The 22,053-nt window shown below is 39.6% G+C and overlaps 1 protein-coding gene across 1 annotated transcript in view; it reads left to right on the top strand.

The window, feature by feature from the left end:
• The window catches only part of casp (Fas associated factor casp), a 267,208-nt gene that overhangs the window by 229,905 nt on the left and 15,250 nt on the right, over window positions 1–22,053 (top strand). Inside the window, exon 13 of the mRNA XM_067146824.2 lies at window positions 2,899–2,976. Coding sequence (XP_067002925.1) covers window positions 2,899–2,976 — 78 coding nt within the window. The remainder of the gene's footprint in view (window positions 1–2,898; window positions 2,977–22,053) is intronic.

Raw genomic sequence — 22,053 nt, 5'->3', positions numbered from 1 at the left:
CTTCACCAGGGTTTTGTTAAACAGAATTAAGGAGTATATCAACTTGAGGCTCCGACGGGAACAGGCAGGCTTTCGATCAAATCGCTCGTGTGTAGACCAAATAAACACCTTGAGGATAATTCTGGAGCAGTGTGCTGAATGGTCATCTCGCCTCTATGCAGTGTTCATCGATTTCGAAAAAGCTTTTGATTCGATCAACAGAGAAGCTATGTGGAAGGAAGTGAAGCGGTATGGTGTGCCATCACAAATTACCAACCTCATTCAGGAAACATACCGTGATTATACATGCAGAGTCATACATGAGGGCCGTGTATCTGAACCTATATCTGTACGTTCAGGAGTACGTCAAGGTTGTATCCTCTCGCCAACCTTGTTCCTGGTGGTGATTGATGCGGTAATGCGAAATGTAACACGAAATGTGAAACGTGGTATCCAGTGGGGATTGGCAAATAGGTTAGAAGACCTAGACTTCGCTGACGATGTGTGTCTCCTGTCTGAGGCACATGGTGAAATGCAGTCAAAGATTGAAGACTTGGTAAAAGAAGGAAAAAAGGTGGGACTAACGATTAACTCAAAGAAGACCAAGGCCCTAAGGATGAATACCAACAAACTAGACCCATTTGTCTTCAGCGATGAACCTATAGAGGATGTGGATAGTTTCACCTACTTGGGCAGTGTAGTTTCCAAAGATGGAGGAGCAGTACAGGATGTTTCTCAACGTATACAAAAAGCGAACGGTGCCTTTGTTCGGCTCTATCCGGTATGGAAGAACAACAAAATATCTATCAGGACCAAACTTCGCATTTTCCGAAGTAATGTCAAGGCTGTTATACTGTATGGGTCCAAGACCTGGAAGGTGACTAAAGTGATTACCTCCAAGTTGCAGACCTTTGTCAACCGCTGTTTAAGGAAGATTTTAAACATCTACTGGCCGGAAGTAATCTCCAATCATAAACTATGGAGAAGGACGGGTGAAACCGAGATGGCCATACAGATAAAGCGGCGGAAATGGAAATGGATAGGGCATACGTTGAGGAAAGGGAATGAAGCCATCGAGAGAGAGGCACTGGATTGGAACCCGCAGGGTAAAAGGAGGAGAGGAAGGCCCAAACAAACGTGGCGAAGATCTGTACACATGGAGGCAATGGAAGAAGGCAAGACCTGGAGAGAGGTGAAGAGGTTGGCTGACAACAGGATCAGATGGAGATGCTTTGTTGATGCCCTATGTTCCACAAGGAACAACAGGAATTAAGTCAAGTAAGTCAAGCCAAGAGGGGGTTTCCCTGGATTGGAGGAAAAATTTGTTTCCAAGACAGATGGATTTTCCCCCACCAGCATAGTGAATTGAGATTTTCCAACTCATCAGGTACTCCTAGGAAACAGGGAGTAAAAGGGCATAGATTTTGTCCTGAGACTCTCCACTCTTCGCCCCGCTCTCCCCCCCCCCCCCCCCCCCCCCCACACCACACCATCAAAGATAAAAAAGTGTTCACGGCTCGTGGCTGTCTGCGGCCTGGCCATTCCAGCTCTGAAACTTTGGACTGTTAGATCGGCACCGTAGTATTATTTGTTAAAAGTGAGAAAATGTGTGGTTTTTTCATTTGCTCGAATATTTCAAATGATAGCATTGCTTTATATCACAACATTCCTACTGATGTCACTGTAATGACCTATGTTGATTTCAGTTGCAAAAACCACTAAGGCAGTCTTTTTGAGGATGTAAAAAGGCAGGTCAGTCTGCCATTATAATGAAAATTCCCCAACTTGATTGTGACTGATGGTAGGCCCTGCAATAAAAATTCCCTAACCCAGTCTTCACATAAAAAAAGACGTTTGGTGACTTCCCCATCACATTTCTAAGATAATGTTAAGAGCTATGCAATTTATTACAATCTTACTAGAATTCTGTATACAATGTAGAATTCCATAGCAAAACACGGGTACATCAGCTAGTAAAATTATAATTTTGTTTGTACACTTCAAATATTGGCTCATATTTTGTTTTTGTAGGTATGAAAATGAAAACCTACAACCTGTTTTCCAGTCATTGACCGGGTCAGGGATGTAATGAATGAAACATATATAGGCTGTTATTACAATGGGGTCGCCACTCCCAAGGTGATTTATTAATGAGTGATAAATGCTATGAAATGATAATGGAGAGTGTTGCTGGAATGAAAGATGACAGGGGAAAACCGGAGTACCCGGAGAAAAACCTGTCCCGCCTCCGCTTTGTCCAGCACAAATCTCGCATGGAGTCACCGGGATTTGAACCACGGTATCCAGCGGTGAGAGTCCGACGCGCTGCCGTCTGAGCCACGGAGGCTCCTTGTTTGTAGGTATATTAAAGTCAAAAATGGGTTCAGTTCAATGTTTGTTTGTTTGTTTGTTTGTTTGTTTGTTTGTTTGTTTGTTTGTTTGTTTGTTTGAACATCGCAGGAAACGACTTGACAGAATATCTTGAAACTTCGGTATTTAAGTCCAGGAATTACTGGAGAGTGCACTCTGGAGTCCTTTTTGTGGTTGTGAACACGAAGATGTAAATTTGCATTCTCGTAGCTCTCGACGGGCCTTCTTAGTGTCGTGGGTTGTTATTATCTGAGTATCGGCATCCGTTAATTTGGGGTGTTGTGTACATTCATGATTCTCCGCACGAGAATTCTTCTAAGCAACAGTGAGTGGATTTTCAGTCTTCAGTAAGATGATGCAGATGTTCATGCACAAGACTTTAAAAAGAGCAGGCCCTTTGTATTTCTTTTCAAAGTACACCATGCCATTGTACAGCCAAAAATAAGTAAATAATATTTAGTGGCTTTAGTTGAATTACCCTTTTTATTAAACACTTGTGAAATTTCGTTGTTTTTATTTGATTGTATATTCTCTCTCTTTTCTTTTTAGCAATTATTCAACTTCCTTGTGGTGAAAGGATACCCACCTGATGAATACAAAGTAATTTCAAGTTGGCCACGAAGAGATGTAAGTTTTATTTCTTTTGACTTTAATTTTTTTAAATGCATACGGCTTTTAGTGCCGGGAGTGTCCGAGGACATGTTTGACTTGCCTGGTGCAGGTCTTCCTATTTTATGTGCACAGGCATCTTGCACACTTGGGTGTGACTTTCATTTTATATTATTATTTATTGTATGGCTTAATAATCTCTTATTACAAAGATGAAATATAATTTGTTTGAAAGAGTTTTTATGATATATCCAAATTTTTGAGTTCTAAAGGATAGATAATAAATTTAGTTGAAAGTGCCTATCTTGTTGTTCAGAACTGCAAACTTAATCATCTTGGATTACACACAGATATATCCACCAGTATGAATTGCCTAAGCTTGCGAATTAACATGTTAGTATGTCATGTTCTGAAGCTGTACTATAATTAAAGCTATGGCTGTTACCTTACTTACTTACTTACTTACTTACTTACTTACTTACTTACTTACTGGTCGGTGCTACAGTCCTTGTAGGTCCATGGCCTCCTTTATCACCTGCCTCCATTCATCTCGGTCCTCAGCTTCTCTTCTCCAACGTTTAACTCCTAACTTTCTAAGGTCATCCTCAACATCATCAATCCATCTTTTCCTGGGTCTTCCTCTCCTCCTCCTTCCATCAAGTTTCCCTATAAACACCTTTTTAACGGTACAGGTTTCTGCCATTCTCTGAACATGACCGGCCCACCTAATTCTTCCCTGCTTAATTTTAGTAACAATATCTGGCTGGCCAAACAGTCCTTGCAGCTCTACATTTGTCCTCATTCTCCACCCATCCTGCTCTCTTACTGCACCGAATATCTTTCTCAATATCTTCCTTTCCCACCGTAACAGCCACTGTTCTTCTCTGGAGGTCATCACCCAGCATTCTGATCCATACATAACTATTGGTCTTAGTACTTACTGTTTTGTATATTTTAATTTTTGTATTCCTGCTGACATTCCTCGATTTAAACATATTTTGCAAGACGTAAAAGCATCGGTTTCCACTTGTTATCCTCTCCTGTATTTCCACGGAGGTTTTATTGTTCTCTGTTATTATAGAGCAAACCGGTAAACTAAAAGTGATCACCGACATAATGGACCAACACAAAATTCTTATCATGGGATTACAGGAAATTAGAAACACTGACCAGGATGCCTTGGAATCTCAAGGGTACAGACTTTATAAAGGTATACCCGGGAAGAGAGTGATGAAGAATGTCCCACAATTTGGAACAGGATTTTTGGTCAGCCTTAAAATAATAAACTCAGTTCAAGAATTCAGATCACAGTCTCCACGACTCTCAACGCTCACCTTAAAGGCATCTAATAAAATCTATACTATAATAAATGCCCATGCTCCCACTAATGATAAAAACAACTCCTCAAAAGACCAGGAAGAAACAGGAGAATTTTGGGACCTATTGGACCAGACCATAGATAACATCCCCAAACACCATATAAAATTATTAATAGGTGACTTCAACGCTCAACTAGGCAGAGAAAGAAAATACCGTGACATCATCGGAAAATGGCCAGCACACAAGAAAACAAATAAAAATGGAGAGAGACTTGTTGACCTGTGTAGAAACCATAATTTAATCTCAAAATCTACATGTTTTAAGAGGAAACCTCAAAAACTTAAAACATGGAAACACCCTGACTACACTAAAGGAGAATGGCAACTGTATCACGTCTGCATGGACAAATACCACCACAAAGAGATCTATAACGTCAAAGTCCTCCGAGGAATAGACACAGGTTCAGATCACTACGTAGTTAAAATTAAAATTAAACTCACTCCCCAGAGGAGGCAACAAAAGCAAGCCCTTAAAACTAAAAGAAAAATAGATCCTACCCAGCTAATCAACAACAAAAATTACCAGAAAGCAACTGAAAAAATAAAAATCACAGATAAACTTGAAGACTTAGTACACAACCTTAAACAAATTGCAGAAGACCTGGCTCCAATTAAACCACGTAAAAAAACACCAATGGTGGAACAGTGAATGTGATGAAACAGTGGAGAAAAGACATCAGGCATGGCTATTACATCAGTCCCAAAAAACAGAAATATCCTATCAAAATCTAGTAAAACAGAGAAAAGAAACTACCCAAGTCTTAAGAAGAATAAAAAGACAACATCATAAGGACACACTGCAGTTAATTGAAGAACAATTCAATAAAACTCAATCAAGGGACTACTACAAAATCTTCAGAAAGCAGCTCCAAAAATATGAACCCCCGACCCTACTGATGAAGGATGAAGATGGTAAGCTGGCCCATAACAATAAAGACAATGCAGAAATTCTGGCTAAACATTTCAACAAGCTTTTAAATTGTGAGGAACCTACAGAACTCTTTCATTTGGACACCAGCACCCCGATAAAAACATCACCAGAGAACATCAATCCCCCCACAATAAAGGAAGTCTACCAAGCTCTGAATAAATTAAAAAACTACAAAGCGCCAGGAGAAGATCAGACCTGTGCGGAAATCTGGAAATATGCAGGAACATCAGCAAAAGTTGCCTTCCATCAACAACTTGTCTCTATCTGGATTAAAGAAGAACTACCAGAACACTGGACAACAGCCGTCATTCATCCTCTGCACAAAAAAGGAGATAAAACCGATCCTAATAACTACAGGGGAATCTCGCTCCTAGACATAACATACAAAATATTTTCAATAATCATCCTTAATAGGATAAGTTTACAACTTGAGAAAGAACTAGGAGAATATCAAGGAGGTTTCAGACCCTGGAGGAGCTGTCCTGATCAGATCATGAGTCTTAAGTTGATAATGGACTATAACAGGAGAAGATACAGAGATATGGTGATAACATTTGTAGATTTCAAGAAAGCTTATGATTGCATCCATAGAGAATCTCTGTTTAAAATTTTAAGACACCTTGGACTACACCCCAAATTAATAAACATGATAAAATTGACTCTCACCAACACCAAATCAAAAGTGAAGTTTAGGGGTGAAACATCAGAGACATTTGAAATTAAAACTGGGCTACGGCAGGGAGATGGGCTCTCACCACTATTATTTAACTATGCTCTAGAAATGGTAATGAGGGAATGGTTTAGGAAATGTCCCCCCAAAATAAAGATTGGCCAAAAAATCAAAACAAATTGCCTGGGTTTTGCTGACGATTTAGCATTACTAGCAGTGGACATGAAAGAAGTAAAAACCCAGATAATAGAACTTCAAAACATTGCAAATAAAATTGGCGTCAAAATATCATTTGAAAAAACAGAAATTATGCCGCAAAAACCAACACAGCTAAAAGAAGTCACCATAAATGGTAATAAAATCAAAATAGTAACTCAATTTAAATATCTTGGAGAAGTAATAACACATAACCTAAACGAAAAAATCTCAATCCAAATAAGAACAAATAGATTAGCTAAAGCACAAAAATTAACATGGGATATCTGCAAAAAGAAATGTCTATCAATAAATACAAAAATAAAACACTACAACACAGTTATAAAACCAGAAGCTACATATGCAGCAGAAACACTCTTTTACCTGAATAAACAATCAAAGACTGACAAACTTCAGAAAATTGAAAGGAGGATTGGAAGAACCTGCATCAACAAAAAATACCAGAAAGATGGACAGTGGCGGTTAATACCTAACAAAGTCGTGTACAAAGAGCTAGAACGCATTACAGATACTATGCGTAAGAGGAGACTGGGATTCTTTGGACATATCATGAGGATGCAGGATTCGAGACTTCTGAAACAACTAGTACAACACAATCTCGTCTCAAAAAATACCACAACAGGATGTAAATGGATCAGAGAAGTAAGAGAGGATCTGAAGGAAATAGGCCTTACAACAGAAGACACCACAAATAAGATAAAATTGAATACAAAACTCAAGAATACAAACCTCCGCTTTACCCTTACACAAAACAAACCAACACCACACACATTTTCAACTGAGGAAAGGGCACGAAGATCGGAGCGTCTGAAGAAGTACTGGGAGGACCGCAAAGCCCGAACAATCCCTTCAAAGAGACCTGAACGACGGACTGACTAAAGTGATCCTATGTGGTCATAAAAGAATAAGAAGAAGAAGAAGAAGAGCCTAGATATTTGAAAGATGTGACTCTTTGATATTCCTTCCCATTTAATCTTACTGGGGTCCTTCCTCTTACTCCCTCTGTATCTCCCATCTTCATATATTTTGTTTTGTTTATGTTCACTTCTAGTCCTAGGTCCCATGCTTTCTCTTCTAATACTGAATAGCTCTCTTCAAGAGCTCTTTCATTTCTTGCAATTATTGCTACATCATCAGCATATGCTATCACTTGTACTAATCTGTTCAAAATGGTTCCCCTGGGTTGATGGGCAATTGACGGATTACTTTTTCCAATGCTAGGTTAAAAAGCAGTGTGGAAAGTACATCTCCCTGTCTTAGTCCTCTCTCCACTAAAAACTCCTCTGACAGATCTTGCTCCACTCTCACCTTGCATACTGTTGTTTTCAAAGTCATTTCTGTTAATCTAATCAATTTCCTTGGGATTCCAAATTCTTTCATAATCTTGTAAATTTTACTCCTATCTAGACTGTCATATGTCTGTTTAAAATCCACATACAGCTGATGTAGCTGTTTGTCATATTCATAAAATTTCTCTAGCACTTGTCGTAATATAAATATCTGATCCAGAGTAGAGCGATGTTTTCTAAAACCTGCTTGGTAATCCCCTAATATTCTTTCCATCCATAATTCCAATCTTAAGGCTAGTACCTTACCAAAAACCTTGTACGTTCCATCCAGCAAGGTGATCCCTCGATAATTTCCACATACTGCCTTATCTCCCTTTTTATGTATTGGGTAAATTATACCCAATGTCCAATCCTTGGGTATTTCCTCCTTTGTCCAAACCTCCTTAATCAATTCATAAACAGCCTTTTCTATTCCCTCTCCCCCATATCTCAACAGCTCTGACTCCATTCCATCTTCACCTGGGGCTCTATTATTCTTTAATGCATTAATTGCAGCTTTGACCTCTTCTAAGTCTGGCTGTTTTACTGATTCCTCTTCCAATTCTCTTTCTTCCCCATCAACATTTATATTTTCCTCCTCTCGTATCATCTTCATTATTTCCATTGAGTAACTCGTAAAAATACTCCTGCCATCTTCCAGGCACTTTGCTTTTATCACCCAGAAGGTTTCCATCTTTATCCTTGAAGAAAACAGCTCTTGGTTGAAATCCTCTTTAAGGTCTTTTGTTCTTTCATAGAACTTTCGTACCTCGTTTCTATCCTTCATTTCATCCAGTTCTTTGATTCTCTTTCTTTCAAAAGCTCTTTTCTTATATCTACATATCTTATCTGCTCTTCTTCGTTTCTCTCTATACTCTTCTACTGTTTGTCTTGTTCTCCTTTGAAGCATTCTGTTCCTAGCATCATTCCTCTCTTGGATTAATGTTGAACATTCCTCATCAAACCATTCTGCTCTCTTTACCAATTTCTTCTTTCCCAGGGTACTATCTGCAACTTCACTGATAGTTGTTTTCAGTATCTCCCATTTATCTTCCACTTCTCCTTTCTCCCATAATTCCCTTTTTATTTCCAAAGATTCAGCCATTTTCTTTTTGTAGTTCTCTTGCAATTCCTCATTTTTTAGACCTTCAATATTGTGCTTTGCCTTTCTTGTTACTTTTTCCGTTCTTGCCAAATCTATTTTTTGTCTGTACTTGACTCTAACAAGATAGTGGTCTGTATCTGCATCAGCACCTCTGCAGCTTCTAACATCCATAATATCTGATGCATGTCGACTGTCTATGATAACATGGTCTATTTGATTTTCCTAGGATGCCAAGTACTTTTAATTATCATCTGCTTTCCACTCACAAAATCAATCAATCTCAATCCGTTATCATTACTTACTTCATGCAGGCTTTCCTTCCCTACTAAGTGTTTGTACACCTCTTCTCTTCCAATTTTTGCATTTAAATCTCCAAGGATAATTTTCACATCATGCCTTTGAACTTTATTAATTTCTTCCTCCAATTTAGTATAAAATGCATCTTTCTTCTCTTCTTCTGCCTCCTCAGTAGGGACGTACACACAAAACACAGTTACGTTGAAGAATTTTGCCCTAATTGTCACAGTGCACATCCTATCATTGATTGGAGTAAAGTTGATCACGCTTTGCTTTACCGACTTACGTATGAGGAATCCTGTGCCATTACTGCCTGCTTTTTCTCCACTGTACATCAAGATATGTTGTCCAGACATCATCCCTTGCCCTTTCCATCTCAGTTCCTGTAGAGCTGCTATTTTCACTCCATACTTATCCATTTCATTCCTTAATTCTTTCAACTTGCCAGGTCTCTTCAATGTCTTAACATTCCACGTTGCTAATATAATATCCTTTTTCCTTCTCTTTAGCCGTTTTTCTCGCCGGTTCATCACCAAGTTTTCCAGTCCTGCTTTATTCATTCTTAAGGTATCCATAACAGTTGGTTTTTTTTTTACGAGGTAGGGGAGTTAACCCTACGCTCAACCCCCAACCTGGAGGACCAGGGTATCACTCTTAGTCTGGATAATCACCTTAGACCTGTCCGGCTTGGGTGGCCCTACCAGGAGCAGATGCTCCCGCCGGCATAGCTCTAAGGATCATTTGACCACGCAAGCCTCCAATAAACGCCCGTCAATATATATTTTGCCTTCGTCAAGGTGGTGATACCTTCAGGAGGATGGCTGTTACCTTCCCAGGCCTAATACTTTCCTGTCCCTTTGTCTTTGGAAACCTACGTGGATTTGTGCGACATTAAACGGGTTATCATCATAAAAACTAAACGATGCCTTGTTGTGACGGGAATAGTTGATCATGTGTTGGATACAGTCCAGAAATAGTTGACAAAATCTTACCGTCCCTGGAAAGGTGAAGTAAGTGACAATTTTTTCAAAATTTAGTTTGCGGTGTTTTTACCTCAATTGGACTCCACGGCACATGCTGGCAAAGTATCATAAGCGCAAAATTAATCTGGAGGGTAAAAAACAAAATAAATTATTGTAACCACCATCAGTAATATACAGACACCAGGGTATCATAAGCACCAGTCATTACATCTTAAGCAGCAGAGTTAGAATCTTGTAATTTGCATACAGATTATCGTGAGCAACAAGTTTTAATTCTGAAGGGAGCTCAAAAGTTGGCCTCTGGGTAGGTCAGCATCTCCCCTCCCTCTCAAGGAGTGAGAAGACCAGGTATGAAAGGCTTTCTCCCTTAAGACTCTTCTAAATCACCTGCCAGTCCAGTTGTTATCAGCTTTGTTGATATATAAAATGCCAAAGACAGATTTCCTCTCACTCTGTAAGTCTCGGACAGAGTGGAGGTAGGCATCATTGACGAGAAGCAGACGTTTACAGATGTTGAAGTGTTGTAAGGAAGCCTCCCATTTAGTTTCACAAGACCCAGTCCATGACAGCTTCTTCCAGCATATATCATTCCATCTAAACACCTAGGTACTTTCAGTGATCCCCAAAAGAAACTTACACCCCATCAACGCAGTATCTAAAACTGAGAGGACTTTTCATATTTGTGAAACTCACACCCTGACTGTTAACCTCGTTTATCATCATACCATTACCTACTGTCCATGTCACATTATCGAGGTCATTTTGCAGTTGCTCACAATCTTGTAACTTATTTATTACTCTGTACAGAATAAGATCTGCAAAAATCCTTATCTCTGATTCCACTTCTTTACACATATCATTGATATATATACAGGGTGAAGCGAAATTCGCGCACTAGGGCGTCACAGCGCGACTCCTCACATGCCAACAATAAAAAAATGTCTGTGACAAAAGTTCGTCCTGCGAGTATATCCGGCAGAAAAAGAACGTTGAAAAGTGGCAATCTGGCAACACTGTAACCACATGTAGGGCAACTACCTCTGTCAGCACATATTAGTTGTGCTGTACAGTTGGTGCAGTGGATAGAGTTTTGGGTTAGCATGCAGGAGGTCGAGGGTTCGATCCTGGATTGAGAAGCACATTTTAGATGCTAATTTCCATCGGACATTACATACTTTAACATAGTAAGACACCATTTCTTAGGTCATATGTATCTTACATCTACAAAATTTAGTAACGCTGAACACGCTGTAACGCGTCTAGTAGATGAAGTGGTGTGAATAAATTCACGCCCAGGACGTGGAAAGGGCTTCTTTTAAAGCTGACCAATGAAAACAAATGTTCGTGCATTTCTAGGATCGTAGTGTGTAAGTGCAAATGGTTTCTACAGGACCCGCTGTAAACGCTCTTGACGATTAAGATACCCGGTACCATACCACCTGGACTACATTTACGAAATAAAAAACATACGCCTCAAACCAGGATCAACCCCTCGACCTCCTGCATGCTAACCGAATACTCTATCCACTGCACCAACTGTACAGCACGACTAATACGTGCTGACAGAGGTAGTTACCCTACATGTGGTTACAGTGTTGCCAGATTGCCACTCTTCAATGTCCTTTTTCTCCCGGATATACTCGCAGGACGAGCTTTTGTGAGAGACTTTTTTTTATTGCTGGCATGTGAGGAGTCGCGTTGTGACGCCCGAGTGCGAGAATGTCGCTTCACCCTGTATATAAGAAAACATTAAAGTCCCATAATACTGCCGTAAGGAATTCCCCTCTCAATTATTACAGGGTCAGATAAAGCTTTGCCTACTCTAATTCTCTGAGTTCCATTTTCTAGAAAGATAGCCACCCTTTCAGTCACTCTTTTTTTTTCTAGTCCTATCAAATGCCTTAGGTAGGTCAATCGCGATACAGTCCATTTGACCTCCTGAATCCAGGACATCTGCTATGTCTTGCTGGAATCCTACAAGTTGAGCTTCAGTGGAATAAGCTTTCCTAAACCCTAAAGTATGTATACACACTCTTCCATTTTTCACTAAAATTTGTTTGACCGCCAGTCATGCTTGCCATCATGTTATCCGTAGCTGACTTCTTTGGTAGATTCAATTTCCCAGTAGGTTCCTTCAATTTCTCCTTACTTCCACAGCCATTTCTCACTCTATCCCTTTCCAACCTGCACCTCCTTCTTAGCCTCTTTACTTCTCTGTTATAATATAGTGGATCTTTACCAATCCTTACCACCTTTAAAGGTACAAACCTATTTTCACATTCCTCAACAATTGCTTTAAACCCATTCCAGAGCCTGTTTACATTTTTATTTACCGTTTTCCACCGGACATAGCTACTTTTCAAAAACGCCTTCATGCCTGTTTTGTTAGCCATATGGTATTGCCTGATAGTCCTAATTTGAATACCTTCCTTTCTTTCACATTTATTTTTAACTACGACAAAAACAGCTTCGTGATCACTAATAACATCTATTACTTCGGTTTCTCTATAGAGCTCATCTGGTTTTACCAGCACCACATCCAGAATATTCTTCCCTCTAGTTGGTTCCATCACTTTCTGAATCAGATGCCCTTCCCATATTAACTTATTTGCCATTTTTTGGTCATGTTTCCTGTTGTTCACATTACCTTCCCAATTGACATTTGGTAAATTGAGATCACCCGCTACTATCACGTTCCTTTCCATATCGCTGATTATCTTATCAAATAATTCTGAATCAGCATCAGCACTACCTTTTCCCAGTCTGTACATTCCAAAGACATCAAGTTGCCTATTTTGAGATGAGCCTAGAATTTCGTGTGTCTCATCTTTAACTTTTTCGTAGCTGACAAATTCTTTTTGCACCAGAATGAATAATCCCCCTCCCACCATTCCTGTCCTATCTCTAAGATACACTCTCCAGTTCCGTGAGAATACTTCTGCATATATTATATAATTTCTCAGCCATGATTCAACTCCTATTACAATATCTGGTAAGTATATATCTATTAAATTACTTAATTCTGTTCCTTTCTTTACAGTACTTCTACAGTTGAGCACTAACATTTTTATGTCATCCCTACTTGACTTCCAGTTCCCTGTACCCTTATCATTGCTCCCTAGACCACCCCGTTTCCTTGAATGTACCTCTCTACAACCCTTCTAAACAAATTTCCTAACTTATATGTACCACTGCCGTTTAAGTGAAGGCTATCTGAGCGCAGATCCCAGTCTCCTACCCGGCCATTAGGATGTAGAATTCTCACTCCCAGTTTCCCACATACCCACTCCATAGTCTCATTTAAATCCCCTATCACCTTCCACTCAGTATCCTTCGTACACAGTATTCCACTGATAACAATCTCTGCTTCCTTAAACTCCACCCGTGCTGCATTTACCAGATCCCACACTTTCCCAACTATGTTGGTACTTATACCTGCTTCTCTTACGTTGTTAATACCAACGTGAAACACTACCACCTTCTCCTTTCCCTCCTCTTTCTCTTCTACATTCCTCAACATCTGCCTCCGCATAATTCCTGGATAACACTCTACCCTGGTTCTCTTTCCTCCACACACTTTCCCCACGTGTCTAACAATGGCATCCCCCATGACTAGAGCCTCAACCCTACCCACCTCATTTGATTCCCTCCCCTCCTGGTCAGCGCTGTCTTTCCTGACAGATGCAGAAGCCACTTCCTCCTCCCTTTTCTTCCTCGCATGACAGACTAATTATTTTATTTTTCCTTTTCTTTTCATTATTCTGTAAAAAGTGGCTAAGGACTGCAAGTGTAGGAACTGTGGGTGTGGTCAGGCATTAAGGAGTATTTCCTATCCACTTCTCCACAGTTCCCTGTTCCTCATCTTCCCTCTGTTGTTCTACCTGCAGTGACTCGTACCGATTTCTCACAGACACCTGTCCTGAATTCTGTTTCTGAATAGACCTTAGCCTGCAATCTCCTTCCCCTTAAAACATTAGACCACTTTTTTTTCTATAATTTCCCCCTTTCCTTCCCATCCTTCTTTTACACCTACTGTATCCTTTACGGTTTTTGAGGGTGGTCTACTTTCCTTCCTGTCCTCTGAGAGAATCCTAATTATATCCCTCAAACTCTCCAACTCCTTCCTCATACTCCTTAATGCCTGGCCACACCCACAGTTCCTACACTTGCAGTTCTTAGCCACTTTCTACAGAATAATGAAAAGAAAAGGAAAAATAAAATAATTATTCTGTGCAAAATAAAAATGAAAGGAAAAAAATATTGTCTAGGATAGCACACAAAGATCACACGACAATAAGGTAATTAATATAGGCTACTACAACACTACAATACTACTTAGATGTAGATTAATTTTTTCCTACAGCACCCTAACAGAATGAAAATTGCTGTTAATTACTGAAAACCGAAAGTAATACACAAGAATTACACAATTCTAAACTGCAATTAAGTTACAACAGATACCACAGATACTATATACTACACAAATATTACACCGTAACAGAATAAACACACAAATTTCTAATAAGATACTACAATAAACTACAATAACTTTTAAACAATGTTCAGACGTATCCTAATTACAATAGGTTATTACTAAGGACAAATGGAAATGAAAATTGCAATTAGGCCAAAAGTTTGAAATTGGCAAGAACTACTCAAGGATTACCAACAAAGTTAAACGCGTAGACAGATTATTATTATTATTATTATATATATATATATATATGTATTGCGAATGAGCCCATTAGGACTACGCAAAGTACTTAGAGACAGGCATTTGCCTTTCTTTGTGCCCACACTTCCTTCATTCGTTTGCTGTGTGCTTCTTTTCTCTCTTGAGACCATGTTGTTCCGGTCTTCTTCTTTGGTTTTTCCTCTTGGTCAACTTGCCACTTATGAACTTTGGTTCTGAAGATAACCCGGCTTTGGATGTCTTCAGGTGTAATTCCTGCCAGTTTGAGATCTGTTTTAATTTCGCCAATCCATTTTATTGTGTCCGTTTTAGCTTTACTTCGATTTTCATAAAATTCAACTATTTGCTTGGTAAGTCTATCTGGGTTCATCCTTTTTATATGTCCAAAGAATCTTAATCTGCGTTTTCTGATGTCGCTGTGAATGTTAGAAAATTGTTTGATTTCCTGTTTCCCTCTAAGGCGGTACTGTTCATCTACGAGTTTTGGGCCTAAAATTTTTCTAATGATCTTGCGTTCCTTTTTCTGAATATTTTCTAGATCAGTTTTCCTGTTCAAAATTAGTGTCTCTGATCCATAGAGGCATTCTGGTTTTATAACTGTATTATAGTGTCTTAGTTTAGCATGCTTGGAGAGACACTTTTTGTTATAGATATTTTGGGTGAGTCTATACGCAGTTTCCATTTTTTGGCATCTAACTTCATTGGCTTTTGTTTCCATTCCATTCTCCTGAATTATTTCACCGAGATATTTGAATTGCTGGACCCGTTTTATTTTGCCATATTTTGTCTCCATGAATTTAGGGGCTTCTTTGCTGCAGGTCATGTATTCAGTTTTTTCAAACGATATTTGGAGGCCGACTTTTTCCGCTGTTTCTTTCAGGAGTTCGATTTGGTTTATGGCTGTTGAAACGTCACGAGTTAAGATTGCCAGATCGTCCGCAAATGCCAGGCAGTCTACTGCCAATTTGCCCCTACCAAGAGTGATTGGTTGGTCAATCTTGAGGGCAGACTTCTGTTTGCGCCATTCCTGTATTACCTTTTCAAGGACGCAGTTGAAGAGTAGTGGAGAGAGCCCATCTCCCTGTCTTACTCCTGTTTTGATCGGAAAAGGGTCTGAGATTTCCCCCATGAATTTAACCTTAGATTTTGTGTCTGTCAATGTCTCTTTTACAATTGCGAGTGTTTTCCGGTCTAGACCCTGTTCTTTTAATATCTGAAACAGTGATTGACGATCAACTGAATCATAGGCCTTTTTGAAATCAACAAAAGTACAAACTACATTTTTGCTACAAATTCTCTGATGCCTTAGGATTAACTTTAGGTTCAAAATTTGCTCTGGACATGAACGGCCTGGTCTGAAACCTGCTTGATATTCTCCAATTTTTGGTTCTAGTTGCTGTTGGGCTCTATCGAGAAGGCACTGAGATAAAATTTTGTAGGCAACAGATACCAATGAGATTCCTCTGTAGTTATTTACATCTGTTCTGTCTCCTTTCTTATGTAAAGGATGAATTAGTGCACTTTTCCAATCTTCTGGAATTTGTTCTGTTTCCCAAATCTCTTGGATGATACCGGTGAATTCTTTTATAGTATTTGGACCTGCTGATTTGAGAATTTCTGCTATGATCCCATCCTCACCTGCAGCTTTATTATTATTATTATTATTATTATTATTATTATTATTATTATTATTACCGTGTTTGGTGGATCAGCAGAGGTGAAAGAAGGTGCGGGCTGGAATGGGTCTAACTACAAGTCCGAAAGATGAATTTAAAATTTAAATAAAGGTTATATTTTCAACTGATGACAAGATTTAACAATTTTCACTAGGTGAAATAACAAAGAAAAATCAGGTACAGTGCAACTTTACAAACGAAAGCACAAGTAAAGGGGTCTTTACAAATTCTGGGCTACGAGCCCCAAAGTTTAACAATTTCTGAGCTCTCAGCTCACAACCACAATTTACCAAAGGGCAGAAAACCCCTAATTACATGGAGCATTTGCTCCCACCTCGTAATGTCAAGCCTCCTAGAGGTACCTTTCAAAATACCAGAAAGAGCTGACCCACTCTCAATCGTCCAAGCCTATTAAAGGCAATAACTGACTATTACACTTAACTGCCATCAAGGCACATTTATAATGGAACAGGGGTATCTCGTACCCAATCTACTGGGCCTTCGTGGAAAAGGAACAGATTAATTAAATGGCTCAAAATATCCAGATGAATGGAGGCGTGTACTAGCATTCCTACACGAAAGCTTGTTAAAACCTACGTGGCGCTAAGCCGATACACAGAGGCTATTCCCACACTATAGAGGTGACTTGTATAAGAAAAATTTTAACACGTTAGGAAAGATTAGAAAATCAGTTACAAAAACATAGTCACCTCAAGTCAAAATGAAGGGGAGCTCGAGAGGGTAAAGCACTCTCTATCCCCGATTCACATTTAAAGATATATGAAGTTTTACAAAGATGGAAAAAGATTTACATGTTTTAAGTTAAAGGTTACATATTAAAGGTTTCGGACCTGCCCCGCGGGTTAAACTGCTGAGCTAGCAAGGAAAAAAGAAATATGTTAAACGGCCATTACCCTGTTGAAGAGCTGCTGCCCGAAGAAAGAGGCGCTACCCGCCCCCTGCTATGCTTCTATACACTAAGTAAGATGTTGTTGAAGTGGCGAAGAGCCGAGAAAATCAGCCGTTTTTAAACCCTCGTGGAAGATTCGAGACTTTTCATGAATAATAAAGACACACCCACTCAACTTTATTGGGTAGCTAAGAGTTACACATGGAAATTCAAGAAGGAACATCTGATAGGTGGAAAATTAATTACAGAAATTACTGATTGGCTAAGTTCAAAACAGCGGAAAGAAAGCTTAATATTGCCAACCCACAAATGAAAGAACAAAATTTAGTAAAGACCAAAACTTATAAATACAAAATTTCTTCAACAAAAGTTCCTTCACTTTGCACCAGGATGCATGATCATAGTTTTTTGGGTAGAGACATCTGTTAGCGAATGTCCACACTTCTTGATCCATAGAAAACAAAACACGTTGAAATCCACACAGTAAAGACAACTGTGTAATCCCAAAATTTATAGTAGAGACCTCTTCTGAGAAAACTCATGAATTAATACAGTTCTAAAAGTTCACAGTATCTCCGGTAGAGGAGGATTTATTTATTTATTTATTTTATTTTTTATTTTTTTTCTAGGGGCTTTACGTCGCACCGACACAGATAGGTCTTATGGCGACGATGGGATGGGAAAGGCCTAGGAGTTGGAAGGAAGCGGCCGTGGCCTTAATTAAGGTACAGCCCCAGCATTGGAGGATTTATTGGCGGAAGATTTAAATTCGCGGCGTAGAGGTGTACCGCCCGGTACAATTATTATTATTATTATTATTATTATTATTATTATTATTATTATTATTATTACTACTACTACTACTTTATCCTACTATGGTCTAATAGAAATGGAACCTTCCGTTTGGTTAAATTCTAAAGTATCGAAAGGGTTATCGTACACAAAGATACACACAAATATAACAGGCAAGATACTATCTAATATACCATATATACAGTCCGGCTACATGGCTAAATGGTTAGCGTGCTGGCCTTCGGCCACACGGGTCCCGGGTTCGATTCCCGGCAGGGTCGGGAATTTTAACCATAATTGGTTAATTCCTCTGGCATGGGGACTGGGTGTATGTGTTGTCTTTATCATCATTTCATCCTCATCACGACGCGCAGGTCACCTACGGATGTCAAATCAAAAGACCTGCATCTGACAAGCCGAACTTGTCCTCAGACACTCCCGGCACTAAAAGTCATATGCCATTTCATTTTTTACCATATCTACACTACAAGTCTCAACTGAAAAGTGTTATGTGATTATTACATCTGGTGGATTACTATTATTTTCCCTACTCCACTGGACGGAGAATAAAAGTGCCCTTAAATGCTGAAAAATACGAGGTTGTTACAATTATTTCTCAAAAATCCTTTCGTCATAACATTGCCAGGGACTTGAATTGCAATTATTGGGATGTAGGAACTTGATTATTATTATTAGCTAAGCGCTCATAAATACTGAAAGATCGAGTATGCGAAATATAAATTACGGATACTTTAACTACCTTCTCAGGACTACAAATGATCGGAATACAAGAATCAGCTGATTTTTATTTATATTTTCTTGACTACACTACACCCTTTGTTCACGATCGTAGGCAACAATGCAATATTTGAATACGAAGAGCGACAGTAATCGATAATACAATGACTGTTGACTATTTCGCCAGTGAAATACTGTATATTCTGTTGAAATCCTTTCTTTAAACAAAATTTACAACAATATTGCATCATTTAAAGAAGTTATTACCTTCGTGATATGTGGAACAGTTGAACTGCTCTTTGAAATACCCTGTCAATTGCCTGCACTAATATAACCGCTGCCGACGTTACGACTTTTTTTAATATCCCGTCTTTGTAAGTATTCTATCAACAAACCAGTCTTCTTTCACACAGTCCAAAATTACAGTTTGTAATCTAGCAAATGCCTACGGAACTACTCTGTGTAAAAATTGTAAATGAATACCACTAATCTCAATTACTACATACAAAGACTAAACACCAATATCTATCTATCTCTCTCTCTCTCTCTCTTTCTCTCTCTTTCTCGTTGGAAAAAATTTTGTGAGGTGTTTTTAATAGATTTAATATGACATGAATCGGGACTTCGAATTTACGGCATGATAAGTGATAAATAGTCTTAATGAGGAGCGCGCACTACGAGGTTACGCTGTATTTTCTCGCGTTTGGTTAAATTTCGGAAAGGCTATTCTTGAGTAACTTATAGCAAAATGGTTAGCATTACTGGAGCTTGAAGTATGTTTTCATGATACATATGAGGTTATGTTAGATTAGGTGACTGTGCTTGAATTTAAAAACTCCAAAGTTTGCCACAGAAGCCACTAGAGTGATACTACTCCAGTTCTTCCAAATCAAATTTAATATCCACATACACGTTGTCTCAGAATTAGAAAAATAACTTACGAGTAAGCCGTAGTATGAAAATTTGAAAAAACGCAAGTTTTGAACAAACGGATTGCCATTACATACCGATTGTAATGTGTGTGGGGTTTCTCCCCGACTTTTGCGAAAAAGTTGGATATAATACCAATATAAATGGTCCGTTATTGGACATTATAAATTTTTCAGCTAACTCATTCCTGGTTGCCAGCGTTTCGCCCTCGTGTGCTAGGCTGGGCTCATCAGTTGGTACCTAGCACACCTACCAAGACGCATGGCTAGTGCATACCATGGAGGCCACTGCGTAGGCCAATTGTAGCCACCGGCAGTGCCAATGCACTATGAGACACTGTCTCACTACTAAAAATTGATGCCTGCTTGGCCATCAGAGAATACAGATGTTGATTCCCATAGGGAATCTAATATTTGTTCCGAATGAGTAAATTTATAATACCAATATAAATGGTCCGTTATTGGACATTATAAATTTTTCAGCTAACTCATTCCTGGTTGCCAGCGTTTCGCCCTCGTGTGCTAGGCTGGGCTCATCAGTTGGTACCTAGCACACCTACCAAGACGCATGGCTAGTGCATACCATGGAGGCCACTGCGTAGGCCAATTGTAGCCACCGGCAGTGCCAAAGCACTATGAGACACTGTCTCACTACTAAAAATTGATGCCTGCTTGGCCATCAGAGAATACAGATGTTGATTCCCATAGGGAATCTGTAATATTTGTTCTGAATGAGTAAATTTATAATACCAATATAAATGGCCCGTTATTGGACATTATAAATTTTTCAGCTAACTCATTCCTGGTTGCCAGCGTTTCGCCCTCGTGTGCTAGGCTGGGCTCATCAGTTGGTACCTAGCAGACCTACCAAGACGCATGGCTAGTGCATACCATGGAGGCCACTGTGTAGGCCAATTGTAGCCACCGGCAGTGCCAATGCACTATGAGACACTGTCTCACTACTAAAAATTGATGCCTGCTTGGCCATCAGAGAGTACAGATGTTGATTCCCATAGGGAATCTGTAATATTTGTTCCGAATGAGTAAATTTATAATACCAATATAAATGGTCCGTTATTGGACATTATAAATTTTTCAGCTAACTCATTCCTGGTTGCCAGTGTTTCGCCCTCGTGTGCTAGGCTGGGCTCATCAGTTGGTACCTAGCACACCTACCAAGACGCATGGCTAGTGCATACCATGGAGGCCACTGCGTAGGCCAATTGTAGCCACCGGCAGTGCCAATGCACTATGAGACACTGTCTCACTACTAAAAATTGATGCCTGCTTGGCCATCAGAGAATACAGATGTTGATTCCCATAGGGAATCTGTAATATTTGTTCCGAATGAGTAAATTTATAATACCAACATAAATGGTCCGTTATTGGACATTATAAATTTTTCAGCTAACTCATTCCTGGTTGCCAGCATTTCGCCCTCGTGTGCTAGGCTGGGCTCATCAGTTGGTACCTAGCACACCTACCAAGACGCATGGCTAGTGCATACCATGGAGGCCACTGCGTAGGCCAATTGTAGCCACCGGCAGTGCCAATGCACTATGAGACACTGTCTCACTACTAAAAATTGATGCCTGCTTGGCCAACAGAGAATACAGATGTTGATTCCCATAGGGAATCTGTAATATTTGTTCCGAATGAGTAAATTTATAATACCAATATAAATGGTCCGTTATTGGACATTATAAATTTTTCAGCTAACTCATTCCTGGTTGCCAGCGTTTCGCCCTCGTGTGCTAGGCTGGGCTCATCAGTTGGTACCTAGCAGACCTACCAAGACGCATGGCTAGTGCATACCATGGAGGCCACTGCGTAGGCCAATTGTAGCCACCGGCAGTGCCAATGCACTATGAGACACTGTCTCACTACTAAAAATTGATGCCTGCTTGGCCATCAGAGAATACAGATGTTGATTCCCATAGGGAATCTGTAATATTTGTTCCGAATGAGTAAATTTATAATACCAATATAAATGGTCCGTTATTGGACATTATAAATATTTCAGCTAACTCATTCCTGGTTGCCAGCGTTTTGCCCTCGTGTGCTAGGCTGGGCTCATCAGTTGGTACCTAGCACACCTACCAAGACGCATGGCTAGTGCATACCATGGAGGCCACTGCGTAGGCCAATTGTAGCCACCGGCAGTGCCAATGCACTATGAGACACTGTCTCACTACTAAAAATTGGCCTACGCAGTGGTCTCCATGGTATGCACTAGCCATGCGTCTCGGTAGGTGTGCTAGGTACCAACTGATGAGCCCAGCCTAGCACACGAAAGTTGGATATAACGACAATCCGCTAATAGTGAGTCAGTTTTTTTGCCATTATGAATTCTCGCTATAATGAACTACTGTAATACATTTTAAGAACACCAACATAGTAAAACATGAAGGGAAAATGTTCTTAGGCGTGCAAACTATACTCGTCGCT

Source organism: Anabrus simplex, chromosome 5 (genome assembly GCF_040414725.1).
Source record: "Anabrus simplex isolate iqAnaSimp1 chromosome 5, ASM4041472v1, whole genome shotgun sequence".
NCBI classification, from domain to species: Eukaryota; Metazoa; Arthropoda; class Insecta; order Orthoptera; family Tettigoniidae; genus Anabrus; species Anabrus simplex.
Note: the sequence above shows the minus strand (reverse complement) of the source record. Positions and strands in the feature narration are given on the sequence as shown.